The following is a 25,732-nucleotide window of genomic DNA, read 5'->3' on the forward strand; positions in this document are numbered from 1 at the left end:
TTCTACACTTTTTCCATCTATATGACATATATAAATGATTTGCTTTCATGTTTTAGTAAAAATAGAATAATAATAGTTTACATACTATAGTTTATGGAATGTCCACTCAGATAATCTGACTAAAGAAAAAAAATGAAAGCTATTTTGCATAAGTTGGGGTAAATACCTTCCAACATATATGCTTAGAAAAAATTACTTAAAATATTTTAAGAAATATTTAGAAAGGCAAATCCACATTAAGGATATGAAATCAGACAGCATGTTCCTAGCTTTAATAATATTCATAAATAAGTCCTGAAGAGAGACACCTTTGAGAGTCAGGGATAATTAATTGTCTAGACCTTACTTGTAGACTATAAGATTTGAGATTTCCTTTATAAGTGACTACTTTTTGAAAGAAACCTTCAAAGTAAATAGCACTGTTTAATGATATGAATGCCTTTATATTGGATAAAAAAAATTCTTATACAGCCCTCATGATCCTAGAAGTTAATTTTAATATTCTTGAAAATGTCTTGAGTATAAAATGCCAGCATTAGCAGCAACAGCAAAAACAGATACAAATGAATACCACATCTATGTCTTAGTGAAAGGCTGAAAGGAATTACTCCCAAATATTCATGTGGTGATATAACTGATCAACCAGCCTACCCACCCATCTTCCTTCCTTCCTCTCATGCTCCCTTCCTTCCTCCCTTTCTTTCTTTTTCTGTTTCATGCCCTGCCCCCCCCCCCCCATATTTCTTTTTGATATATATTTGGGAAAACTATGTAATAAGGCAGTTTTATAAGCAGAACAAACAATAATTAATGTTAATACTAACAAGGTAACATCATCAGATTTTTAAACATTAATAGAATGTAAATTGTTTCCAAGAGCAAATATGAGCCCTCATCTAAACTGCTATTGAAAGTATCAATTAATAAAGCCTTTCTAAAAAACATTTAGACAAAATTCTTAAGAACATATTCTAGCCCCCCCCCCCCCAATTCCACTTTTGTATGTTCTAAAGAAATAGTCTGAAGTGAGAATGAAATTATTAGTGTATTTGATAATGACAGAACATTGAGAAACCTTCAACCTACCCAGTGGAAAAGAGCATGTGATTCAGTACACTGTACATATATCCAAGTAGTTTTGGCAAGGGATCTTTTATGACTCACATATATGCCCAGAATGTCATTCTCAGTAAGTAAATTGCATATGGTTGCAACTGTGTTGAAAAATAACACAAAGCACAAGGTTTCCTGTTTGGAAACATACTGGTGTGTGAACAAACACCCCTAGTTCTGAGAGTAAACCAATTAATCTTCTAATGAAGAGTATTTGCATCTGGTTCAGGGTTCACTAGTTTTCATATAATTATCTATATTTTTCAAGTATGTATTTTACAATCAGCTTGCTTTACTTTGCTCTTAACTGTCTTATTGAAGTTCCTGTTATCTGTGGGTTTTGTTTTTTTGTTGTTATTGTTGTATATGCATGGGTTCTTTTTTATGGCATATTGCCACTTGATTTCTTTTTATTTTTGTTTTCTTTCAGGCCAAGATAGCCAGGTTAACCAAACGCTTTGGAGCAGCCAAAGAAGATCTTAAGAAAAGACAAGAAGTAAGAGTTTCATTCTTGCATAAATACTGCTTAGCTCCAAGTGGTAATCTCAGGAAATGCTGAGTTGGGATGAAACTTTTTCTTTTCTACCAGTATTAAATTTGTTTTTAAGCTATACATTATGTTATTTCTGAAGCTGAAGCTCTAATACTAATAAACTCTTTCAATATTGTTATATGTCAAATTTTATGTTAATTTGTCCGATGATATAGCATTCTTAAAGCTGTATTTTCTATTGTTAAAATTACTTTGCCTTTTTTTAACATTCTTGCTTTAGTTTTTTATCATTTTCCCTGAAGTATTTTAGTATTCCACTTCCTCTAGTAACTCTTCTTATCTTCCCCTTGTAGTCATCTGTTATATTATTATTGTAAAATATTGAGTCATTTTGTTGCCATAAACACTTTGAATATTTTTTTGAGTAGACAGTTAAGTCTAAACATCATTAGCATAGTATTTGTCCACTATAGTCTGGCTTTTACTTTTTGTTGTTTTATTTATTATCATTTATTTATTATTCCATTTTCTTTATTATTCACTTTTGGTGGGGGGGTACCAGGGATTGAACTCAGGGTCACCTGACCACTGAGCCACATCCCCAGTCCTATTTTTTATATTTTTATTTAGAGACAGGGTTTCATTGAGTTGCTTCGTGCCTCATTTTTTGCTGAGGCTGGCTTTGAACTCTCTGTCCTCCTGCCTCAGCCTCCCAAGCCACTGGAATTACAGGTGAATGCCACCTTGCCTGGCTAGTTCTTTTGATCTTTATTTTAAAAAACCCAACTCTTATTTTGATTGACTTTTTCTATTCTCTATTTCATATACTTCCGCACATTTCATTTAATTCTACTTAATCTTCATTCTTTATTTCCTGCTTCTAATTATTGTTCTTCCAATTCTTTGAAGTGTTAGGTTGGTTTTTTTCTTTTTTTTAAATCTGAGATACTTCTTGTATTTACTGCTGTTCCCTTCCCTGCTTTCACTTCATAAACTTTGTTCTGTTATGTTTTCACTTGTCTCAAGATATTTTTACTTCATCATGATTTCTTCTTTTACCTATTGGGTTTTCAAAGAATGTGTTTAATTTACATGTATTTGTGACTTTCCTATTGGCCTTCTGCTGTTGATGACAGGTTTTATTCCATTGTGACCAGAATAGATTTTTAGCATGATTTCATTCTTCTTAAGTTTGTTTAGACTTGTTTTGTGACTTTTAACATGTTCTTAAGAATGTTCCGTGTGCATTTAAGAAGAATGTGTTTTCTGTTGTTGTAAGATAGAGTGTTCTGTATGTGTTCATTAGGTCCAGTTGTTCACTAGTATATTAAGTCCTATTACCTTATTAGTTTTTTGTTTAGATGTTATATACATTATTAAAATTTCCACTATTACTATGTGGCCATCTACTTTCAGTTCTTTCAGTGTTTGATGTTATTTGGGGCCTCTGATGTTAGGAGCATATATACTTAAATGATTGTTTTACCTGATGAATTGACCCTTTTATCATTATATAATGACTTTTGTTACCTGTTTTGACAGTGCTGACTTAAAGTGTTAAGTTCAACCACCCTATTTTCATTACCAGTTGCACAAAATAATTGTTTCCTCTGTTTTCACTTTCATCCTTGTATATGTCCTTAGGTTTAAAGTGAGTCTTCTGTAGACAGCATATGGTTGGATAAAATCTGTATTTTATGATGTCTTTTGATTTAAGGTGTTTTATCCATTTGCATTTAAAGCATTTACTATCTGTCTGCATTAATGTAACCTCTTTCAGGCCATAGGCAAGCTGAGGTTCTTGCCAATAGTCTTTGAGGTACCAGGGCAGCAATTTTACCACAGCCACACTCTGCATTCCAAGTCAGGTCTCTGCATGGGCTAAATAAAAACATGTTCCTTAAGCATCCTGTCAATTAGTTGGATGTAAGTTCCACCCTTCTCCTTCCTTCTTGATGGAGAAGCCTTGATTGTGCTGTGCTGTGCTATGTGGGAGGTTGATGGGATGTAGTAGGTAAGTGCAGTATACTTCGTTACTCTTTTCAATTTACCTCCTTTTGACCTTGTATTTGCCTAGGGTGCTTTAATGTGTCTGCTCATTTCTAGAATTCTCACAAAGGCATTCTGATCTTGTGAAGTCATTGTCTCCATTAAGGAAGGAGGGCCTGGGGATTTTTATTCTATCATCTTGCTAATCCCACAACTCCACAATATGACCCCTTTCCACATTCTAAACCAGTTGTTTATTCTGTGCTTTTGCTCTTTTTCCTGTTTTCCCTTAACATTTTTTTCCTTTATCTTTTGGGAATATAGTAATTATTCAAAGACCTGTTTGAAGATGCATTCTTTTCTCCCAGAACTTTAATTAAAAAAAAAAAATTCCTTTGGTATTAATCTGTTTTTTAATTTTCTTTTCTATTTGTTTCATGTGTATTTATCTTCACAGCCAAATTTAAGTACCTTTATAGAAGATTGTATTAATTCTTTTGCCTTCTACACAAACCTAATGCAATACTATACTTGTCGGTTAAAATTACTCTTTAACATACACAAAATAGTAAAATGTATTTGTTGTTGTGAAGAGTGCTTAATGGCATAGTCTGTATGTATTCTCAGAACTTAGTTACCTTTAGTTTAATATGTTATTTTTATACTCCATTTAGTTTGAGTGAAGTTATTTATTATTCTCATTTTAAGAAGTAAATGATGATATAGTATCAGTAATGATGGAGGCCTAAATAATTGTAATCCATATGTAAGTATTCAGATTCCATTTGTATATTCCTTGGTTTGCGGAGGAAGAGTCTGAAATAGTTTTTACTGCAGTTTAGGATTGTGTCAACTTTTTATGAAATTATTGAAATTTTGTACTGACAAGTAGTATTTAAAATGAAATTTTAAAAATAAATTTGATTTGGAAATTTTTGATTTTTGAGAACTTGGACACCATTTTATTGAATTTCTGGTTCTGATGTGATGCCTGTATGGACCATTTTCACATTTTTATGTTTTATATAATTGTCACAAGAACACCAAGGTATAGGAATTATTATATTAGTCTTTCAAATGATAAGCAGTTGTCTTTAATGAAGGAAAAGATTTGATTAAGAATTAGGAAATCAGTGGCAACACCAAAATCCAAATTCTTGTCTCAACTAGTCATGTTTCCCACATTATACAAGAAACAGGTCATATGTTGAGAAAGCATTTAAGAAATCTTATTTTTAAAGATATTTTCTTTATTTCTAGTCTTATTTTTGCTTTGGTATTTTCCCCCCAGAATCCACCAAACCCACCTGTATCACCAGGAAAGTCTGCAAGTGATGTCAATAGCAATAATAACATACCCTACAGGTGAGAACTATAGTCTATTTATCTAGTTTTTAAATAACAGAGCAAGGTTCTGATTTTCTTTATTTGGTAGAAAAATATTTGAATGTAAGCATATGTATTTATGTAGAGATAAATGTTGAATAATAATATTTTCTTTTTCCTGCTTTGTTACATTGTTCATCTGGAGATATAACTTTTGCTAGAAGACTTTCTTTTATCACTGCACACTTTTTTTCATTGCACATTTTTATTGGTTTATTATAGTTGTACATTTATACATGTACACATGTCACTATATATTTCTTTAACCACATGCCATTAGTAGTATTCTCAAGTAATTGAGAAATGCTTTGATCAGGGGTGAGATAGCGTAATGTGTCTGTCTCTCTGTCTCTCTACATATACTTGTATGTGTGTGTGTGTGTGTTTATTAGAACTTACATTTAGTCTTCAGGTTAAGTATTGATGATATTAGAATATAAGAGAAAGATTCTTCTCTAATACACAGACCCCAGTATTTAGAAGTACACATGCCAACTGTACCTGGGTGTGTTTGCTTGTGGTTTAGGTTGCAAATCCCAAATCTAGGCACACGTTTTTCCCTAACTGACCAATGCTTTTTTTCTATGCATCAAATGGTTTCCCCTAGAATGGTATATCCATTGACTATTTGTATGTTTTTATAAATTTCACAGAAATGCAGGCACAGTGAGACAGATGCTGGAGTCCAAAAGAAATGTAAGCGAGAGTACACCATCAACCTTTCAAACTCCTGTAAATACAGGTAACATTTTAACACCAAAAACATTTTCTTACAAATTAAAGTCTTTGGTTCTCTTTTCTTAGATTTTTTTTCTCATTTATAAACTTTGTTTTTCTCTTTCCACATTTTTTATTTGTGTATTATAGTTGTGCCTACTGATGAGATTTATTGTTACATTTTCATACACTCACACAATATAACAATATAATTTGGCCATTATCACTCCTAGCGCTTCCTCCTCCCTTCCTACCCCTTACACTCTGATCCCTTTCTTCTGGTGATCTCCTTTTGATTTTCATGGAATTTTCATGAAATTATCTTGCCTCCCACCTCTCTTTTCCTTTTTCCTCTCTAGCTTTCACACATGAGAGAGAACATTTTGCTTAACATAATGGCCTCTAGTTCCATCCATTTTCCTGCAAATAACATAATTTCATTTTTCTTTATGGCTGTATTCAACTTCATTGTGTATATATATATATATATATACATTTTTTCTTACCCATTCATCCATTGTTGGATACCTAGGCTGGTTCCATATTTTGGATTCTGGTCCCTTTCTTCTGCGCATCTCCTCTTGATTTTCAAGAGATCCCCATCCCCTACCTTTATTTTCCTTTTTCCTATTTAGCTTCCATATTTGAGAAAAAACATATGACCCTGACATTCTGAGTTTGGCTTATTCTTACATTCTTTTGAGGTTGAAATGAACTAGAAAACTGGTGACATTGGTCTAAGTACAAAATATTACTGAAAATTAAAGATAATAAATAAATATACATAAAAATATAGATATATACATTTCTAATGAAGTACATTCCAAACTTTCTGGTCTCTACATCCCTTTGTAAGCTTAAAAAATTTCTAAGAACTCCAAAGAACTTTTGTTCACTTGATAATCTCATTTTGAAATTAAAACCTTCTTAAAGCTATTTATTCATTGAGGATTTTTTTTAGTGAAAATAAATTTTAACAGTCAAAGAGTATTATTGCCTTTCATTTTAATATTTTGCTTAACATATTAAGCCAGCTGAAGATATCTGGATTCTTATGTCTACATCTGCTTATAATCTGTTTCAGTATGTTGATTTGGCTGATGTATATGGAGGATATTCAGCTCATACAAATATGAAGATAGAAAAGGCTGGCCCTTTTAAAAAAATTATTTATTGGTGCAGTATAATTATGCATAATTATGGTATACTTTGTTATATATTTATGCATGCAGATAGGGTTGGCTCTTTTAGATAACTACTACTTGACAGTGTCAAAAAAAGAAGTTTTCTTTAAGGTTGGTACATACTGGAATCAGAAACATGTTAATGAACTCTTCTAACTTACTATTTTTTGTTTCTGAGTTATTCTTTCAAGTAAAAATGGTTTTACATGAAAAGGACCGCTAATTTAGCCTACTTCTCGATTACCCAAGTATTTTTTCTTGAGTCATGCATTCCATTTTGGCCTGCAGCAGTATTATTTTATGTGTACTATTCTTTTTTCACACAAAACATTAAGAACTCTAGTTCAAGGATTGAATATAATAAAATAATTTTCACTATTATGGATATACCTAAGTAAAACTGACTTTTTTTCCTCTTCTTTTTTTACTGTAAACATTTAATAATGAAAAATATAGTGGCATTTTGGTAACACTATTACTTTGATTTTTATGTAGTGGTTTTCCTGATCCATGGTTTTATTTACCATGGTTTTCTGGTATCTATGATCTATAAATATTAAGTTCCAAGAATAATTTCTAATTTTTACTGTAGTGTCTGTTTTTTTATTTGACTGTTGTGAATCTCTTACTATACCTAATTTATAAATGAAACTATATCATAGGAATATTTTAGTTATGAATGATCTAAAAACATTTTATCAATGCTGGACTGCATAAGATAGTTGTTCCATAAGATTATAATGGAGTTCAATAATTTTTATTACCATTTCAACATTACTTATTATTCCTGAGTTTATGGTGATACTAGTGTAAACAAACCAACAATACTATAAGTTGTATAAAAGTATATAGCGCATAGAATTGCATATAATATATAATACTTGGTAATGATAATAAATAACTGTTATTGGTTTATGTATTTTTTGTGCTATACCTTTTGTTGTTATTTTAGAGTACATTTCTTTTTTTAAATAGTTTACTGTAAAACAATATTCTGTGTTATGCTAGTAGTAGACTCATATAATTCATGTTTGCTATGTCTCATGATTTGCATCTAAGGACCATGTTGAATAATTGAACTAACATCTAGGTTTCTGTAAGTACACTTACACAGCAGTGAAATCACCTAAGGATATGTTTCTCAGAATATATCTCTGTTGTTACGTAACATATGATTGTATGCGAGAAGACATGGTATATATAGGGTTTGTTACTGGGAATCTTGGAACATTTCTCTAACATATAAGGGAAAACTAGAAAGGCATCAGCATTTCTATTCACCATCTTTTGTTTTATCAGTACAAATGTCCATAAAGTGAAAAACTCAATGTTTCATTTTTATTATGACAAGAGTTTTGACATTGCAAAATTCCTTAAACAATCTCAGAAACCTCATGTCCCCCTGGACCATACTCTTGAGAATTATTGCTCTAGTGTACCTGTGATTTTGGAAAACTAGAAACTGATGAGAAATACATTTAGTTATGTACTTCAAACCTGTTCCAATTAGATTAAAAACAAGTACCAAAATTACTATAATCTCTAATGACCAGATTTTCTCTACTGTTTCTTAATTCACTACATTCTCCACTCAGTGCTATTTTCTGTATCAATTAATCTCAGTAGAGTGCCAGTAGAGGGATTCTCCTCTCATGTGTTTCTTTCCTAGGGAATTTACATGATTCAAATTATAAAATATGGACCAAGTTTACCTGTTACTTATTAATGGTCATGGTTCTTTCTAGGTTTCCTATTTATTTTTTTGTATTGCTGCTGTTATAAGGCATTTTTAATATTTTTAGTGTAGTTTCAAAAATATCTGTATATTTTTACTTCATTTTCAGGGTTCTTTAGTTGTTTTTCTAGTTAGGTACCCTGAAGTGAACCTTGACCTTCTGAGTTTGGCTCATTTTGCTTAACATAATGCTCTCAAGTTCCATCCATTTTTCTGCAAATGACATAATTTTGTTTTTCTTTATGGCTGAGTAAATTTCATCGTCTATACTTAACAATATTTTCTTTATTGATTCTTCTATTGATGAACACCTAAGTTGGTTCCATACTTTGGCTATTATGAATTTTGCTGCTATAAAAATGTATCACTGTAGTTTGATGACTTCAATTCTTCAGGATAAAATACTAAGGAGTGGTATAGCTCGGTCATATGGTAATTGCATTCCTAGTCTTTTGAGGAGCCTCCATACTGATTTCCATAGGTTGTACTAATTTACAGTCTTATCAACACTGTAAAAATGTTCTTTTTTCTCTACATCCTCTCTAGCATTCATTATTGTTTATATTCTTGATGGTTGACATTTTGACTGGAGTGAGATAAAATCTCCGTGTAGTTTTAATTCATACTTCCCTAGTTTCTAATAATGTTGAAATTTTTTAATATATTTGTTGGCTATTTGTATTTTTTCTTTTGAGAGATGTCTTTTTAGTTCATTTTTCCATTTATTAATTGGGTTATTTGGGCTTTTTTGGTGTTTTAAGTTTTTTGAGTTCTTAATATATTTTGGATATTAATCCTCTGTCAGATGAATAGCTAGCAGATTTTCTCCCATTTTGTAGGTTCTCTTTTCACATTTTTTTTTCCTTTTTTTCCAAAACTTTTAAATTCAATGCCATCCCACTTATTAACTCCTAGAATTATTTCCTGAGCTTTAGGAGGCTTAATGAGAAAGCTGTTGCCTATGTCTATGTTGGAGTGTTGACACTACATTTAAATAAATGTTTTGATACTGAGTCCTCTATGAATATTACATGTTGTTTTTTATAATATACTAATTATATATATAAAATATTTCAAAAAGTTAATTTTAAGAATTTCCAGAATTGAAATCTAGATAATTTTTTACTGTGAAAGACTTTACTCCATGCCATACAATGTATTGAATTTGTAGCTGATAAATTAAGATGGCTATTTAAACTAATACTTCTGTTTTCTTTCTGTAGTGTCTTCAACCAATCTTGTCACTCCTCCAGCAGTTGTCAGTAGTCAACCTAAGCTGCAGACTCCAGTGACCTCAGGTTCTCTGACAGCAGCATCAGTTCTTCCTGCACCCAATACAGCTACAGTAGTTGCTACTACTCAGGTGCCTAATGGAAATCCTCAACCTACAATCTCTATACAACCTTTGCCAGTGATTTTGCATGTACCTGTTGCAGTATCCTCCCAGCCTCAGCTTCTACAGAGCCATCCAGGGACTTTAGTGACCAACCAACCATCCGGCAACGTTGAATTCATTTCTGTGCAAAGCCCACCTACAGTGAGTGGTCTTACCAAAAATCCAGTATCCTTGCCATCCTTGCCAAATCCCACTAAACCAAACAATGGTCCCTCTGTGCCCAGTCCTAGTATTCAAAGGAACTCTCCTGCCAGTGCTGCACCATTAGGAACAACACTTGCTGTACAGGCTGTTCCCACAGCACACTCTATCGTACAAGCCACAAGGACTTCTTTACCTACAGTAGGCCCATCAGGACTCTATAGTCCATCAAATAATCGTGGTCCTATACAGATGAAAATTCCAATTTCTGCTTTTAGTACGTCATCTTCTGCAGAACAAAACAGCACTACCACCCCAAGGATTGGTAAGTCACTCTGTTGTTTAGTAAAAGAAATGTAAGAATGTTAATAGCCTTTAGATGACTAAACTTTTTTTTGTTGTTGTTAATTGGTAACATTTTTACCAAAACTTAAATACCAAAAAAAAAAAAAAAAAAAACCCAGATAACATTGTTAGAAGAGCAGATTAAATAGAATTTCGCTGAGATTGTTTTTAGTAATTTACTAGCTACCTCCAGGAGAAATGATGTTATAAAAGTGGGTGTTGGGAGGGGGTTATTTTTATTGAGGTACAATATTTGTTCATTTTTATGAAATACAGTGTGATAGTTTGATACATGTACACAGTGTATGATGAATTAGGGTAGTATGCATTCTCTCTCTCTAAACGTTAGTTGTTTTTATCTGTTGGGAATGTTGTACTCTTCTAGTCATTTTGAGATAAATCATAGATAGTCTATAGTATCTCAAACTGACTAGGAGAGTACAACATTCCCAACACATAAAAACAACTAACGTTTAAAGAGATAGAATGCATACTACCCTAATTTATTGGTTAAAACTATCAGAAATAATATCTCCTATCTGTGTTTTGGTCTATCTGTGTTTTGGTGTCCTTTATTGAACTTCTTTCCTTCCTTCCTTTCCTTTTTCTCCCCAGTCTGAGAATGGGGTTATTTTGAATAAGAAGTTAGAATTTGTATTTTAGTAATTTTAGTAAGTTTTTAATTTAGGCTTTGTAACAAGCACTGTGAAATGCTTTTATAATACTTTTGTTAGTATCTTATTGACATCTGCTTGGGATAGAACAATAAAAAATGTATCCCTGCCCATTTGGGAAAAGTCTTTGTGCATTTTATCACTCACAGTATCCAAATTTGAACAATTTAAAAATAGGTTCTTCCTTCTCCATATATACTACATAATGTTCGATTCCTTTTTGTTTTTCGTTTTCCATAAGACACATAATTACATTTGTAGTTTACTTAGAAATATTGCAAAAAAAGGAGAACTTGATGGTACCTGTATTTTTTTTCTTTTTGCAAAACTCTGTATCTTTGTTTCTAGAAAGCATACATTTGGTATGCATTCTCAGACTTGCTTTTCATTTCTGACTTTACATTTATCCCCACTACTTTTGGAAAGATAAGCAAGAATGAGTAGACATCAACAAGTAGACACCTATGTTTGTGAGATTAAAAAAGATGCTTACTTTCAGTTGAGGTCAGGAGACCTCAAATTTTGGGTTAAAAATTTTTAGTATTTTTAATGTAATGTATAATTTATGATGAACATTATTTATATAATTTTAGAATTTATCTTCTTTATGAAATTTTGAGGCAAAGTTGAAGTTATTGATTCATGGTCACTAGATGAGATATTTTTCTTAATATAGAACTTTTCCTGGAAGATCATGGCCAGTAAGAAAAAAAAAAAAAACTTAGAAAAGTACTTTGCTAAAGCTATGTTTGGAACCTAAACACTTCTATAGTATCAGAATTATATTTATTATTCTGTTCTCTCAAAATTTTATGAACATTTGGTAGACAAAAAGGGTATATGCCAAAATTATATAGCTGATATACTCTATTAGGAGTAATGTGTCTGTTTCTGATTTATTTTACTTGTGTTAATTTTTTGCATATGAAATTTATAGTTTTTATGTCATTAGTCCATCATACTTTTGAGATTAATGTACATTTATACTTAAACATAAATTTTTATATTTTAGCACATGTATTTTCTTATGTACACTTTGTGTATAAACTCTATTAAGGAGATTTTTATTTCAAGTTCTGTTTAACTAGAAATAAAATGAATTGCTAGATATTAACAATAAATAAACGTGAGTCCCAACTTTATGTTATTTTCATAATGTTAGTTAGAAAATGATCCTGTAAGATGACTGGGGGGTGTATCTCAGTAGAAAAGTGTTCACATAGCATTCACAAGTGTTTGGTTTGGTCCCTAGCAACACCAAAAAAAAAACCAAACCTGTAAGACGATGTGTTTTTTGATCATGCCTCCCTAATTTCAGAGGTGCCAGAAATCACATTAAAGTAATCATTTGGGCTTCCCGAAACTGACACTGAAGCCTAATAGCAATTTTTTGCTAAATATAAAAATCAAGTCCAAGCTTTATATCCTTATTGTGATAAATCAGTTAGGTTTTATAATTGAAACTTTGTAAGTCCCTTACTTATGTAGATATTATTTACTTGCCTGATAAAAACATATGCTATATTATTATGTATACATTTGTATATATCTCATTATACTTTATTATACCCTTATGGATTTAAAGTCAGTATTTTCTGTTTATAGTAAAGTCCATTAGGAGCTATCTGGAAACTTAGGGCTCAAATTAAAGTTAATTTTCATTCATCCATGAAATGCTAGATGTCTGTATTGTTCCAAGGCCCTGCAGATACACAGAAATATACAAAATAATCCCTCTTCTCACCAAACTTACAGTCTAGAGGGAACCTGGCCATTAAATATGTATTTAATTATGAATGTAATGAGTGTATTTTAACTCCATTTTCTTTGAGAAGACATGAGAGAACATGGGAGATCTGGAAAACTATGAGATAATGAACAGACTAATGGGGAAAATGAAGTTCAAGGGTTTTTATAGCATGGTATGACATGTGGAGAATGGTTTAGAGGGGATAATAATAGAATTAGTAGGAAAATCAATTTGGAGGCTCTTGCAGTGAACTAGATGTGAAAGATGTGTTATTAAAAAACAAAAAGATTTAAAAGCTATTCAAGTTAGAATTGTCAGGCATTTATTGATAAAAGATTCGATGGTAAGAAATGTTACACTCCGAGATGACTTTGGTTTCTAAGACTGTTACATATTAGTGCCATTTAATAAGCTATGGACATTAAAGAAAGTTGATTTGGAGAATTATCTAATAATATAGAATTCATTTATAATTTTCAGATTTTACTAAATAAACATTTCTTATTCTAAGAGTATAAGAAAACTAGAGTTTAAATAAAATAAAAGACAATCACTTTTTCAACTCTAATTTTTTTAGTTTCTTCCAGGACCGAGTTAAATGTTTGAAGATTTTGCCTTCTATTTGTGTTCATACAACAATTATATAGACTTACTCAGGGAATACTGCCAGTATACACCTTTGTAAAGTACTTTTATGACTGTGGTAAAAATGCAATGTTGGTTAAAAGTGACCGAAGGTTACATGAAATATTTTTTAAGATAAATATTGAAAGGGTTTTATTTATTTTTTAAATGTGGTACTAAGGATCAAACTCAGTGCCTCACACATGCTAGGCAAATGCTCTGCCACTGAACCACAACCCCAGCTCTTAAAATATGAAAGGATTTTAAGCTACAATTTTATTTCAAACCCTGACCAGTTTTGTTGATTGATAAATTGATTTAAAACTTTTTACTTTCAGAGGTCATCTAAGAAAGATATTGTAGTGGGAAAAAAGTAAAAAAGATACAGTGAAACTGTAAAGTGATACATTAAAGGTCAAGGGGGAAAGTCAGTAATAAAGGGGTGGGGAATATTAATTGAAAATGTAGAATAAGGAATATTATTGTAATTCTGTGAATAATTAACTTATTGCCCTAAAACAGTGAAGTCCAAGAGATAATCAGTCTGGGTAATGAACCATAGTTATTGTTTTAAAAAAGTGTTTGTATGTAACATTTTTTAAAGCAATCTGAACCTTGAGGAATTTTTATATGAATTATAACAGAAAATGAAATTCACTCATTTAAAATTTTTGTAAAGTTACCTTTTATTTTGTTTTGAAAATGGAAGTGCATTTCAATTCCAACTGAACATATTTTAACATAGTATATTAACAAATTAATGTTTTGATAATGTTACCAGCATATCTTAATATTCAGGCATGTAGGATGAGTAACCTAAAATTAGTTTTATAACCTAAAATTAGTCTTTCAGAAACTTCACAGTCTAAAACAGATACTCATTCATATTAAATTGTTTTTAACAATAAGTACCATATTAATATATTCTTTCTATAAAAATAAGTTAAATAATTTAGATAGGGTAGGAAAAAATTATAAGGGCTTTGTTTTACTTCTTACCCTCTTTTTATGAGCAAATATGATAAAATTTAATACCTTCTTCCACCCCCTTCAGAAATTAAGGCAAAAACTTACTTGGTTTATTTTTTATTGTTGTTTTGTAAGTAATTTTCATACACAACATTTTTTTTCCACCAAAACTCCATATAAGCTAGTTGAAAAACAAATAACTGAAAAGTAATCTGTTATAGAACTGAGAAATATGTAGGTGTAATCACTTAAACTTACTCTATTGAATTTATTTTTAGTATTTTTGACATGTCATAAAAGTTTTTCCTCCATAAGACAATAGTATGAACTATATTTTAACATATTCCTCATGTTTGAACATTTAAGTCATGTATATCTTTTTCCAAGGTATTCCTTAGGATAAAGTTTAAATTGGTGGGTTGGGCTGGGGATGTGGCTGAAGCGGTGGCGTGCTTGCCTGGCATGTGTGCGGCCCGGGTTCGATCCTCAGCACCATATACAAACAGGGATGTTGTGTCCGCCGAAAACTAAAAAATAAATATTAAAAATTAAAAATAAATAAATAAATAAATTGATGGGTCAGTGGTCAACAAGTAGATGTCTTTTTTAAAAATATGTATTATGAATTTTTCCCTTTCTGAAAAAATACTGTATCACTGATCTCTCAAATAATCTATTTATGTGGCATGTTTACAAAAAATAGTTGGAGAAAATTTCATGAATTATTGTATTTAAAGCAATGTAAACTTTGCATATCATAGATATTTTTTAAAATTCTTTTTTTTTTCTTAACTTCTCAGAAAACCAAACCAACAAAACAGTAGATGCTTCTGTTAATAAAAAAGCTGCCGATAGCACATCACAGGTAAGATTTTTTCCTTCTACTTCAAAGTAAAATTCTAATTTCACAGGAGAGTGGAATTTCCATCAATGTTCTCTGATATAAAGAAAACTAATCTTAAGTCTGGTTTTTTCAAATGTTTAAATATTTTTTTCACAGTTTTTCTGTAACGTTTAATAAAGAGTTGAGTTTCTTTGCTTAGCAATTCTCTAAGAAATAATAATAATATTAATTAATAATAATCTATAATATTAATCTGTATCTGGTTGGATTATACATTTGAAAGTCAAGTTTATTTGCCTTTATATGCTGTAAATATTCAGTCTGCACCACATGTATTATTCTAGGCTCTTCTTTTTGAGAGGATCTTAGCCGACTTATCCTCAACCTGTACTACTCTTCCCCACTCAATCCCGTTTCACCACCATTGTGATTTCCTTAAAGTAATCTTTTGGGGAAAGAAAGTCTCTTGTCTTTCGGATAGCTCTTTTCCATGTTAAATCTTAATTTCTCAGCAGTGGAGTAACTACTTCTTTCTTGTATTAATAGTGTTGTTCCCAATTCTTCTATATTACTTTAGGTGTAATGAATTTATAGTGGAGTTATTAGGTTGTTGATAGATTGTCATAGGTTGTTGATAGTCATGAAGTTGTTTATTTTCTTCCTTTTAATCATTTCAAGAAAGTCATATTATTCCTAGTCTTGAGTATCAGGCACAAGTATATTATAAGAATTTTAAAACAAGGTTATAGTGATCTTTAATTATGAGTATCCTCCTTTAAAATGAAGAATTTTTGACTCAAGTTAAATATGCACAAGTGTTCACAGATCAAATAAAAACTTTAAAAAGATTTTATTTCTTATGAACTTTAGCAATCTTTGATTTTGAAGATCAAAGTGTTGTCAAATTGCATGAGGTGTTAATAAATTCATAATGGTTAATAAATACTTTCTAGAAGACATGTAGTATAGAAAATGAGAGAGTATTATTAGAAAATTATTAATCATTAACATGACTTTCCAAGGGCCACATTCCTGGTAGCTGACCAAGCTTCAGTTATGGTTGTAGGTTTCTTTAGAGAGACGTACAGTTGGTAAGCAACTAGATCTTTTGTGTTAGTTCTTTCTTCATAATTGCTAAAGTGCCCTGCTCTCTAGTCTTTCAGATATGTTCTTTATTTTGTATTTATTACCAGAATTTTTAAAAAAAGCCAATATCTGTGCTCTCAATTTTTTTTAAGTGTTGACCTTATAAGACTGACACATTATTAGCTAACTTTTTAGTTCTGAGTGGTAAAAATAATTGATAAAATCAATATTTGATGGCTTCAAACTAGAAGGTTCAGTAATGTAAGGATAGATATAAACATGGTGTCTTTTTTAGATATTTCACCTATAAAATGGAACTAATGTTATTACTTCATAGATTTAAATATGCTAATAAATGTAAGTAGAGACTATAAATATTAGAAATAAATGTTTAATAACTATAGAAAGAATTACCAGTTGTATTTCTCAGAAAGAGAATCTAGCCAGCAAACTCTCTGTAGTGCATATTTATCAGTCATATTGTGAGCAGTAAAAAAATATAGTTTGATAACTTAGATCATTAATTATAGATCTTTTTTTCTTCTTATCCTATAGAAGATTTTAATGATGTAAGATTTTCTCTGAGCACTTCTTTAGCTGTATTCCATAAATTTTTATAATGTCCCAATTTCATATCATTTATTTTCTTGTTATTTCTTTTTGGATCCTAGGTTGCTTAGCCTGTTTTTTAATTCCATGGTATTTGGAGATTTTGAAAGTATCTTTTGGCTGATTTCTCATTCAGTGTTGTTGTGTTTAGAAAATATCCTCTGTATGATTTCAGTACCTGAGTATATTAGACTGTGTTATAAAGCCCAGTGCATGGTATATATTGGTGAATGTATCATTACACTTCAAAAGAGTATGTATTTTGCTGTTGGGTATAGTGGTATAGTTCTATAAATATCTATAAAATAGTGTGGTTGATAATGTACTTTGGATTTTCTATATGTTTACTGGATTACTTTGTTTTGGTGTAATGTTTTTTTCTCCCCTCTTTTACCAAGAGTGGTATATTAGTCTCCAACATGACTATGAGTGTTTCTTTTTTCCTTGTAATTTTGTCAGTTTTGCTTCATACGTTTTGATGCTCTATTAAAACTATATGGTTTTCTATAATGTATAATATATAATCATGTTATACCTTCCTGAAACATTGTCCCTTTTATCATTATAAAGTTTTCTACTTCATATTAATAGGCACAGCAGTATTTTTGTGCTTACTATATGCTTGTTATTTTTTTATCAGCCTTTTACATATTGACTCATTTGTATCTTTATATTTTAAAGTGAATTCCTACAAGACAAAAAATTAGTTATTTTCTGGTTCCTTGCTGTGTTAACCCTTCTGACAGTGTCTGCATTTTGATAGGATTATTTAGTCCGTTTATACTTAATGTAAATATGGATATATTTATGCTTAAGTCTCCTATTTTGCTGTTTGTTTTTAAGTTTTCCATTTGTACCTTCTTTCCTGCTTTATTTAAGTTTTTTATCTTCATTCCTCTATTGACTTTGTACTATATGTTTTGGTTTTTTAAAAGAGGGGTTAAGAATCCTGACTCAGTAACTATCTATGTTGTCCTACCCTCCATTTTTTTTGGTCACTGTCATATGATTTTTAAAGGTGGATTTTTTTGTTTGTTTGTTTCGGTCTTAATTATAATTTCTAATGATTTTGGACAATAGGTCGACCTTTGTCAAATTGGTCAAAATGGCATAACATACCATATCATACCTCTTTTTTTTTTTCCAGTTTAAAAGGATAATGAAAGAATTAGAAGAGAGTCTTTGATCCTGCCTTAGTCCAAAGTCTTTAGTTTCTCTTTTAATCCACTAGATAATATAATCTTGTATTCAAATTGTCTTCACCTCTAGAATACAATAAGCTTGAATTGCAGGTGTTTTATAATTTGTTCCTTAAGGAACATATGTGGATATGTGTGTCGATGTGCGGGGAGTATGTGTATATATATATCAATAGATTCATTCATGCATATATGATATTTGTGTAAAGTATGTATATTGTAGTATATGTACATGTATGTGTGTGTGTGTATATATATATCACAACATACATACATATACATACATATCTCATTAACATAGATACAACTTAGAAAGTCTTCCACTATTGAAAAGGGGAAAGAAAATTTTTAAATTATTTCTAGTCTGGTTCTTTGAATTTTTTCTTTTGAAAATGAAAATAGAATCATTGACTTTGAAATTCATGACAAGATCAAAAACTATAATGCACATAGATTTTTCAAGGTATCCATTTTTTTGAACCCTTATTTAATATAAACCTTACATTGTAGGTTTATATTAAGCATTAAGTGATTGATTTATTTTTAAAAAATTGAGTTTCTTCTCTGAAAGCATGATACTAAAAAGGGCATACAGCTGTGCACAATACCATGCAATCATGTTCTCAGGTAGTTTATAGAAAGACTGTAATGGCATGGATAGATATTACATGATTAGAGTTACAATTTCTGTTTTTTAGAGGGGAAAACAGATTTCAATTAGATTCTTTCTGTAACTTGATGCTTTTAATAATTGGCTTTGGTGTTTTGTTAAATTAATAATTGGTGATTTGCAGTAGAATTGATCATTTTGGATGTCAGAAAATGGTTTATATTTAATACTTAATACTTTAATATTTAATTTAATACTTAGTACTTAAAGCATTTAATTACTTTAAAGGTCTCTGCAGTGGACAGCTTCATTTTTTAAAAAAACTTCTGGAATTTTTTTTGTAAATTATATGGTAAGAGTTTAACTCATGACTACACTGGGACATATCTATGACAAACTGTTTTTCTTGAGGTAAAGCCATTTAAGGACCCATATTGAACCAGACAACTCCTTATCACTCTTTCTCTTCATTATTACTACATTTTTCCTATATACCTGCCAGTTTCCTTTGAGAAATGCAGTTTTATTTTTCAGAGTGGAAAAGCCACTGGCAATGATTCAAGTGGTGTCATTGATCTCACAATGGATGATGAAGAGACTGGAGCTTTACAAGGTACTTCAATAGTAATATTAGTGAAGAATGCCTTTTTCCTCCTGTTATATATTTTTTCCTCCTGTTATACTAATATTCTATGAAGACATATCTCTATTTTTTCCTCCTGTTACACTAATATTCTGTGAAGACATATCTCTCCAACATTATGTTTGGTGTATTTGTATCCCTTTGAGAATGAGAGTTTTAAAAATTGAGTTAAAAATTAGAAATCAAATTTTGAATGAATATGAACAAGGCCTAGAGGAAAATAACATCTAGCAGTGTATTTAATTTATTAGCACCTCTGTATTTGTATCTGTTATTTCACTTGATCCTTGCAATAACCTAGTCATACTCATTTTAGAGTTGAAAGAATTCATTGGACTTAGGACAAGCCACATTCACATCCAAAATCCTTAATAATTATAATATTATAATGACTTATGATATTTAGGAACTAAATTGGATATATATTAAAGCATATTTCCTGTTATTTTTTTGAAGTGTTAATAGATGTTCTATAAATAAAATGATTCATGGTTAAAAAAGCTTGGGAAATGCTGAATTAATGGGTCTTTTCCTTAACGTAAACTTCTTTAAGTCTTTACTTAGCTAACTTAGAATATAAATTTTAATTCATGATATAAAAGTATTTCTCAAACTTGTAGAAAATAATTTGGTTCACAGATATTTCTGTAAAACTCTGGTGATTTGAATGCATGTGGAAAATCTAGTAAGATCAGATGCTAAGTTAATTATTATTACCTTAAAGAAGTGAAACTTTTAAAAAAACCTGAGTCATATTTTAGGGAATAAGATACTTTACTTGGTTTTAGAGAAGTAAAATTAAATAGCTATACAGTTGAGTATATGACAACAAAGTTACTTTTTCTTATAAAACTGAAGAACAGTTGAAATTGAAATAAAACCATTCTTTCATCATGGTTGACTGCATACCAGTACAATCTTTTTGTTAGAGTTTCAAATTATCTGTATTGCTTTCACTTTTTTTTTTTTTAATGGACAGATTTGACTATAATGAATCTGTAGAGGACAAAAATAAATGTAGGCTATTTTGAGATGATACAGGTAGGGCTGATTATAGATTAAAATATAAAATAAGCAAAGTTTGTTTTAGTGCTCTTGCATTTCACTTTCTAACATCCATTGCTTCCTGGGGTCCCTTTGCATTGTTCTGCCTTTAGGTATGTCTTGAATTCCCCCATTCTAAAATACATTATTCTCCTGTAACATTAAAGTATCAGTTGCTAAAGCCTTAAATTTTATTTAGAGTCAGGATAGACAAGGATCATTTTATATAGAAAGGCTTTTAGCTTGTACTCCTCATATTACATTATATAGTGGATTCCTATTCTTAAGAAACTTGTCTGAGGTGCAGACATTTATTTTCTAGGATATTGAGACCTTTTTTGGAAACTAGATATTGTGTACGTATTTTATTTTAAAGACCGGATAGTGATGATAAGCCTCCATTTGTATTGACAAACAGAAGAACCTAAACAACCTTGAGCAATTGGAATTCAAAGTCATACTGACAAACCCATCACTTTATAGTATTTGTTTAGGAAAATTTCCTTGATACAGGTATGTATGTACATAGATAAGTATTCTTGCAATGAAATTATTCTGGTTGACATGATAACTATTGAATCCAGAAGATACTTCCACTAAAATAATAAAACAAACCAACTTCTTAAAAATGTGAGGTAGAATTGCTTTCAGAAGCAATAGTGAATTATTTAAATAGCTCCTGACTTGGCTTTCAAATCCTCAAAAATACACATAATTAAAAAATAAAGAAGTCGCCGGGCCCAGTGGAGCATGCTTGTAATCCCAGCAGCTCAGGAGGCTAAGACAGGAGGATCACAAGTTCAAAGCTTCAGCAAAAGTGAGTCACTAAGGAACTCACTGAGACCCTGTTTCTGATTTAAAAAAAAAAAAAAATAGGGCTGGGAATGTGGCTCAGTGGTTGAGTACCCCTGAGTTCAATCCTTGGTACCAAAAAAAGGGGGGGGGGGAGTCGTTCTTGGAGAAGTGGGTAAACGTGACATTCCAATGGAAAATGAAAATTAAAACTCATCAATAAAGGAAAGTTATGTATTTTCTAATTTTTCTATCATTATTCCTAACGTGTCATTTTTAATTAACAGACCCCAAAAAGCTAAATCACACTCCTGTGTCAGCCATGGGTTCTTCTCAGCCTATGTCTCGACCATTGCAACCCATACAACCAGCACCACCTCTTCAGGCATCAGGGGTGCCAACAAGTGGACCATCTCAAACAACAATACACTTACTACCTACAGGTAAATTTGCTGAATCACTGAGCAGAACCTGTAGTTTTGCCTATAGAGAAGTATGACCATGGAATTGAGATATGAAAGATTACATAGAAAATTAAGAATAATTTTCACTGTTATTTTGAAGGTGATATATGTCTTTTTTAATACAGTGTAATTTAGTGTTGCTGACTGTCTCAAGTAACAGTACTGGCAGAGAGTGATTATAAAGAGGACTTAATCTATATATCTTTGTCATTTGCCACTTTAAAGAACATGGATGACATAGTTTCTCTGGAAGAAGGCCCAGTTATAATAATTATGTTCTGAGTAAATCCAAGATATGATCATTGACTTCTCAAGCAAGAATTTTTTTGAGTGGTTCTTAACTTAAACTCTTCTCACACACCATCAGGACTTATATGCTAATATTCTACTTTCTGCAGTTCAAGAAACTATAAATCAGACATTTTCAAGATACATTCTGTGTCACCTTACACTGTTCAGAAGCCAGTCAAGACAATTTATCTCCTTTTAATAAGTCTATTGCTTGGAAATTTATCTGCAAAGTACTTATTACAATTGCTTACTAAGGAAAACATTGAGTGAAAATGGGATTTTATCCAATGAAATTTATACTTAGAATACCTGAATAATTTGTAGGAAAAGGGATATTTTCTAGAGATTTAACAAACCCATTCATTAACTAATCTTTGAATTATGAAATTATTTTTGATATAGTAAGTACAGTGTGGTTTAGTGTTATTACTGTGTAGATTTCAGAATTGTAGATGCTTAACGAGAATTTCCCATCAGTTAAACTACATTTTACCTTTTTAGCCTTGCTTATTGACTTACAGAAAACAGTGAGTGCTTATGTAAGACTTTATTTCTGGTGAAGTTTTATATTGGTTCTCATATTTAAATACCACTGTTTTATCTAAAGAGGCAGTTATTATTAATTCAACCTTAAAAGCTGGTAAGTTACCTGTGTTTCTACGTTTATACAAAATTTTAACTGTTACCCAATTTAGATATTTTAGAAGGAAATGTCATTATGCAAATACATAGACAGCATAGATAATGAAAAGAGAAGTCTTCCTTATATTATTTAGTTTCTTTTTTTTGAAAGTTCACATTGAAAGTTGAAGATATGTAAAGACCAAGGGGTCTTCACCTGTTTTTTGTTTGTTTGTTTGCGCGTGCATACGTGTGTGTGTGTGTGTGTGTGTGTGTGTGTGTGTGTGTATGTATTTGTATTTGTGTTTTATTTTTGGCTGACTGGAAATCAAACCCAGCACTTTATGTATGCTATGCAATACTCACTCTACCATGAGCTTCATGTTAGCCCAAGTTGTCTTAGTAAGAAAACCTTTCTTTTTTTATGTGTAATTCTTCTTCAAACTTATTGAATTATGAAACCCATTTTTTGATGTGAAAGTAGATTTTGTGATGTTTTGTTACTACATGATCATTTCTAAAATGTGATTCTAATTCACAGAGTTATTACCAAGAAAATGTTAACTTCAGAATCACTATTTTGTCAGGCTAGTGACAGGTATCTGTAGTCCCAGCTCTCAGTGAGACTGAGGCAAGAGAATCACTTCAGTCCAGGTGTTTGAGGTCATCCTAGACAAAATAGTGAAACCCTGAGACACCCTATCTTTTAAATAGAACACATTATTGTATTTCCGTTGTGTGAGTGAACTGAGACTCATTTTTTGATAACTGTCTGTTAACATTACTCAAGGTGTGTTAACGTTCTCTTGAGGTGGGGTTACCGGAGAAAAGGAAGAAGAAAATGTGAATGTAATAGCTGGCCAAAAACATAGGTTTGTTCACTTGATAAAAATAAAAATATGAATTACAATAGCAAGCACTTTGATGAACTGAAATATAAAGATATTCTTTTAGATCTATACCTCCTTGTTAGAAGACACTATAGGGCCTGTAATTTTAGGGAATACTTTAGTATTGAGGAGGGACAAATTATTCTTTAAAGACATTCCCATAGCAAAACATATTCTTAATCTAGTTCTATTATGTAGTCAAACCAAAGAGTGAAATTGAGTTGTTCTCTAAAGCTTGGATTTTAATGTTACACTTAATTTTGGTTGGCTTTATCACTTTTGCCTTGCAAGTTCATAAAGGACACTTTTATCTCTATTTATCTTATAGTTTTTTACATTTTATATAGAGATAATTATCATGTAATACAGTTTGCTTAACAGAATATGCTGCATTCTTAATATCTTCTTTCCCTTCCATTAGCTCCAACCACCGTGAATGTAACACATCGTCCAATAACTCAGGTGACTACAAGACTCCCTGTACCAAGAGCTCCTGGAAACCATCAGGTGGTTTATACAACTCTCCCAGCACCACCACCTCAGGCTCCCCTCCGAGGAACTGTTATGCAGGCTCCTGCCGTTCGTCAGGTCAACCCTCAAAACAGTAAGTCTCTTTTCTTGTATATGGCTCTGAAGTTTATGTAGTTCCCTTTTCCACATTTAGTTGGAGTGGCTTATATTGATTGACATTAGATTTTGCAAAAAGTGTGTATAATATCATAATAAAATAATTATTATAAGTTCAAAACATCTGTTGTACAACATAGTTCTATAGTATAATTGATAACTATGTATTTATTGTATACTTGAAAATTGGTGGTAGAAATTAAGTATTTGAGGGTAATGCATATTAATTAGCTTGATTTAACTATTCCACACTGTATACATATTTCAAAACATACCACACACCACAAGTATACAGTTTTTCAATTAAAAATTTTTTAAGTGGCCAAAAAAAAATTATTACTAATGTACTTTTTTATCCTTAGGAATTCACCAGAGAAGGTTGGATATGTACACTATATGATTTGTGCTATGTGTGTTGTTTTCAATTTGACGTCACTTATTTATTGCCTATATCTTTATATAGTGCCTTATTTGATGTATAGCTATACTCCATTCTGTTAAAGAAACATTAGTCCCTAATTAAAGTGGATATGTTCAATTTTGGTTTAGTCCAGATGATTGAAATCATTGTAAAAGATAGATTCTATTGAGAAACTCTCTAAAGTACAAAGGTGCTTGAGAAATAAAAGAAGGGAAAATAAGGAAACTTTTACTTTCCTATACATATGTTATATATTACTGATATATATAACTATGTATATAATTTACAAATTATAGTAACTATATTTATTATATATTATATTAAAAATACTTTATATGTTTTAGTAGTAGAATATAGCATACGAATTCAAGTTGTATAAGAGGTATATTTAAAGTTTAAAGAAAAATAATAAAGTAAATTACCTATAAACTTACTAGATTATGAAATAAGTTTAACCAGTAACCTATAGGCCCTCCAGTATGCCTTTCCCTATTGTATCCTTGCTTTTTCTCTTGGTCATTCTGCTTTAAAGGTTTTGTCACCAATATAGTTATCCATATAATAAATACACACTTGTATACATACATAAATACATACATATGTGTGTGTGTATGTGTGTATGAAACTTTTGAAAAATTTAATAGCAAAGGTAAATATAGGTGTTTAAAGAAACTATAATAATGTCATTATTATATATGGTAGCTATGAGAGTCACTTTTTCATTGTCTGGCTTTAACTTTCTCAAGTTGTTAAGAGCCTTCTCTGGGAAAATCAGTTGCATAAAAATGAGGTTTGGGAAACTAGATTCACCAGGGCACCTTCTGGCAGAACTATGATATGAGCCAGCTACTGAATATATGACTGAAATATGATTGAGACAGTATATGTCTCTGTTTTGTACTTCTGTTGCCCTGGGGTATGTCTTAGAAATGTCATTTGTGGATAAAATAAGTAGTTTCCTCCATTGATCTGTGGGACATGAAGAAAAAGAGAAAAACCTAATTAACACAAGGCAAGGGTGACCTTTCTTGAAGCTTTCTGTTCTAGTTAGAAATGTGAAAGAAGACAGGAATCT

At 31.0% G+C, this 25,732-nt stretch overlaps 1 protein-coding gene across 5 annotated transcripts in view; it reads left to right on the forward strand.

Moving 5' to 3' along the window:
• Window positions 1-25,732, forward strand: part of Atf7ip (activating transcription factor 7 interacting protein) — a 106,277-nt gene that overhangs the window by 67,056 nt on the left and 13,489 nt on the right. For 4 of the 5 annotated variants that reach the window (XM_076854141.1, XM_076854142.1, XM_076854144.1 and 1 more), the window contains 8 exons: window positions 1,544-1,609; window positions 4,887-4,960; window positions 5,635-5,723; window positions 9,841-10,479; window positions 15,317-15,381; window positions 19,399-19,477; window positions 21,631-21,786; window positions 24,031-24,213. In XM_076854141.1, coding sequence (XP_076710256.1) covers window positions 1,544-1,609; window positions 4,887-4,960; window positions 5,635-5,723; window positions 9,841-10,479; window positions 15,317-15,381; window positions 19,399-19,477; window positions 21,631-21,786; window positions 24,031-24,213 — 1,351 coding nt within the window. Of the gene's footprint in view, window positions 1-1,543; window positions 1,610-4,886; window positions 4,961-5,634; window positions 5,724-9,840; window positions 10,480-15,316; window positions 15,382-19,398; window positions 19,478-21,630; window positions 21,787-24,030; window positions 24,255-25,732 lie in introns of those variants that run through there. The other variant, XM_076854143.1, reaches the window with a different exon arrangement.

Source organism: Callospermophilus lateralis, chromosome 4, assembly GCF_048772815.1.
Source record: "Callospermophilus lateralis isolate mCalLat2 chromosome 4, mCalLat2.hap1, whole genome shotgun sequence".
NCBI classification, from domain to species: Eukaryota; Metazoa; Chordata; class Mammalia; order Rodentia; family Sciuridae; genus Callospermophilus; species Callospermophilus lateralis.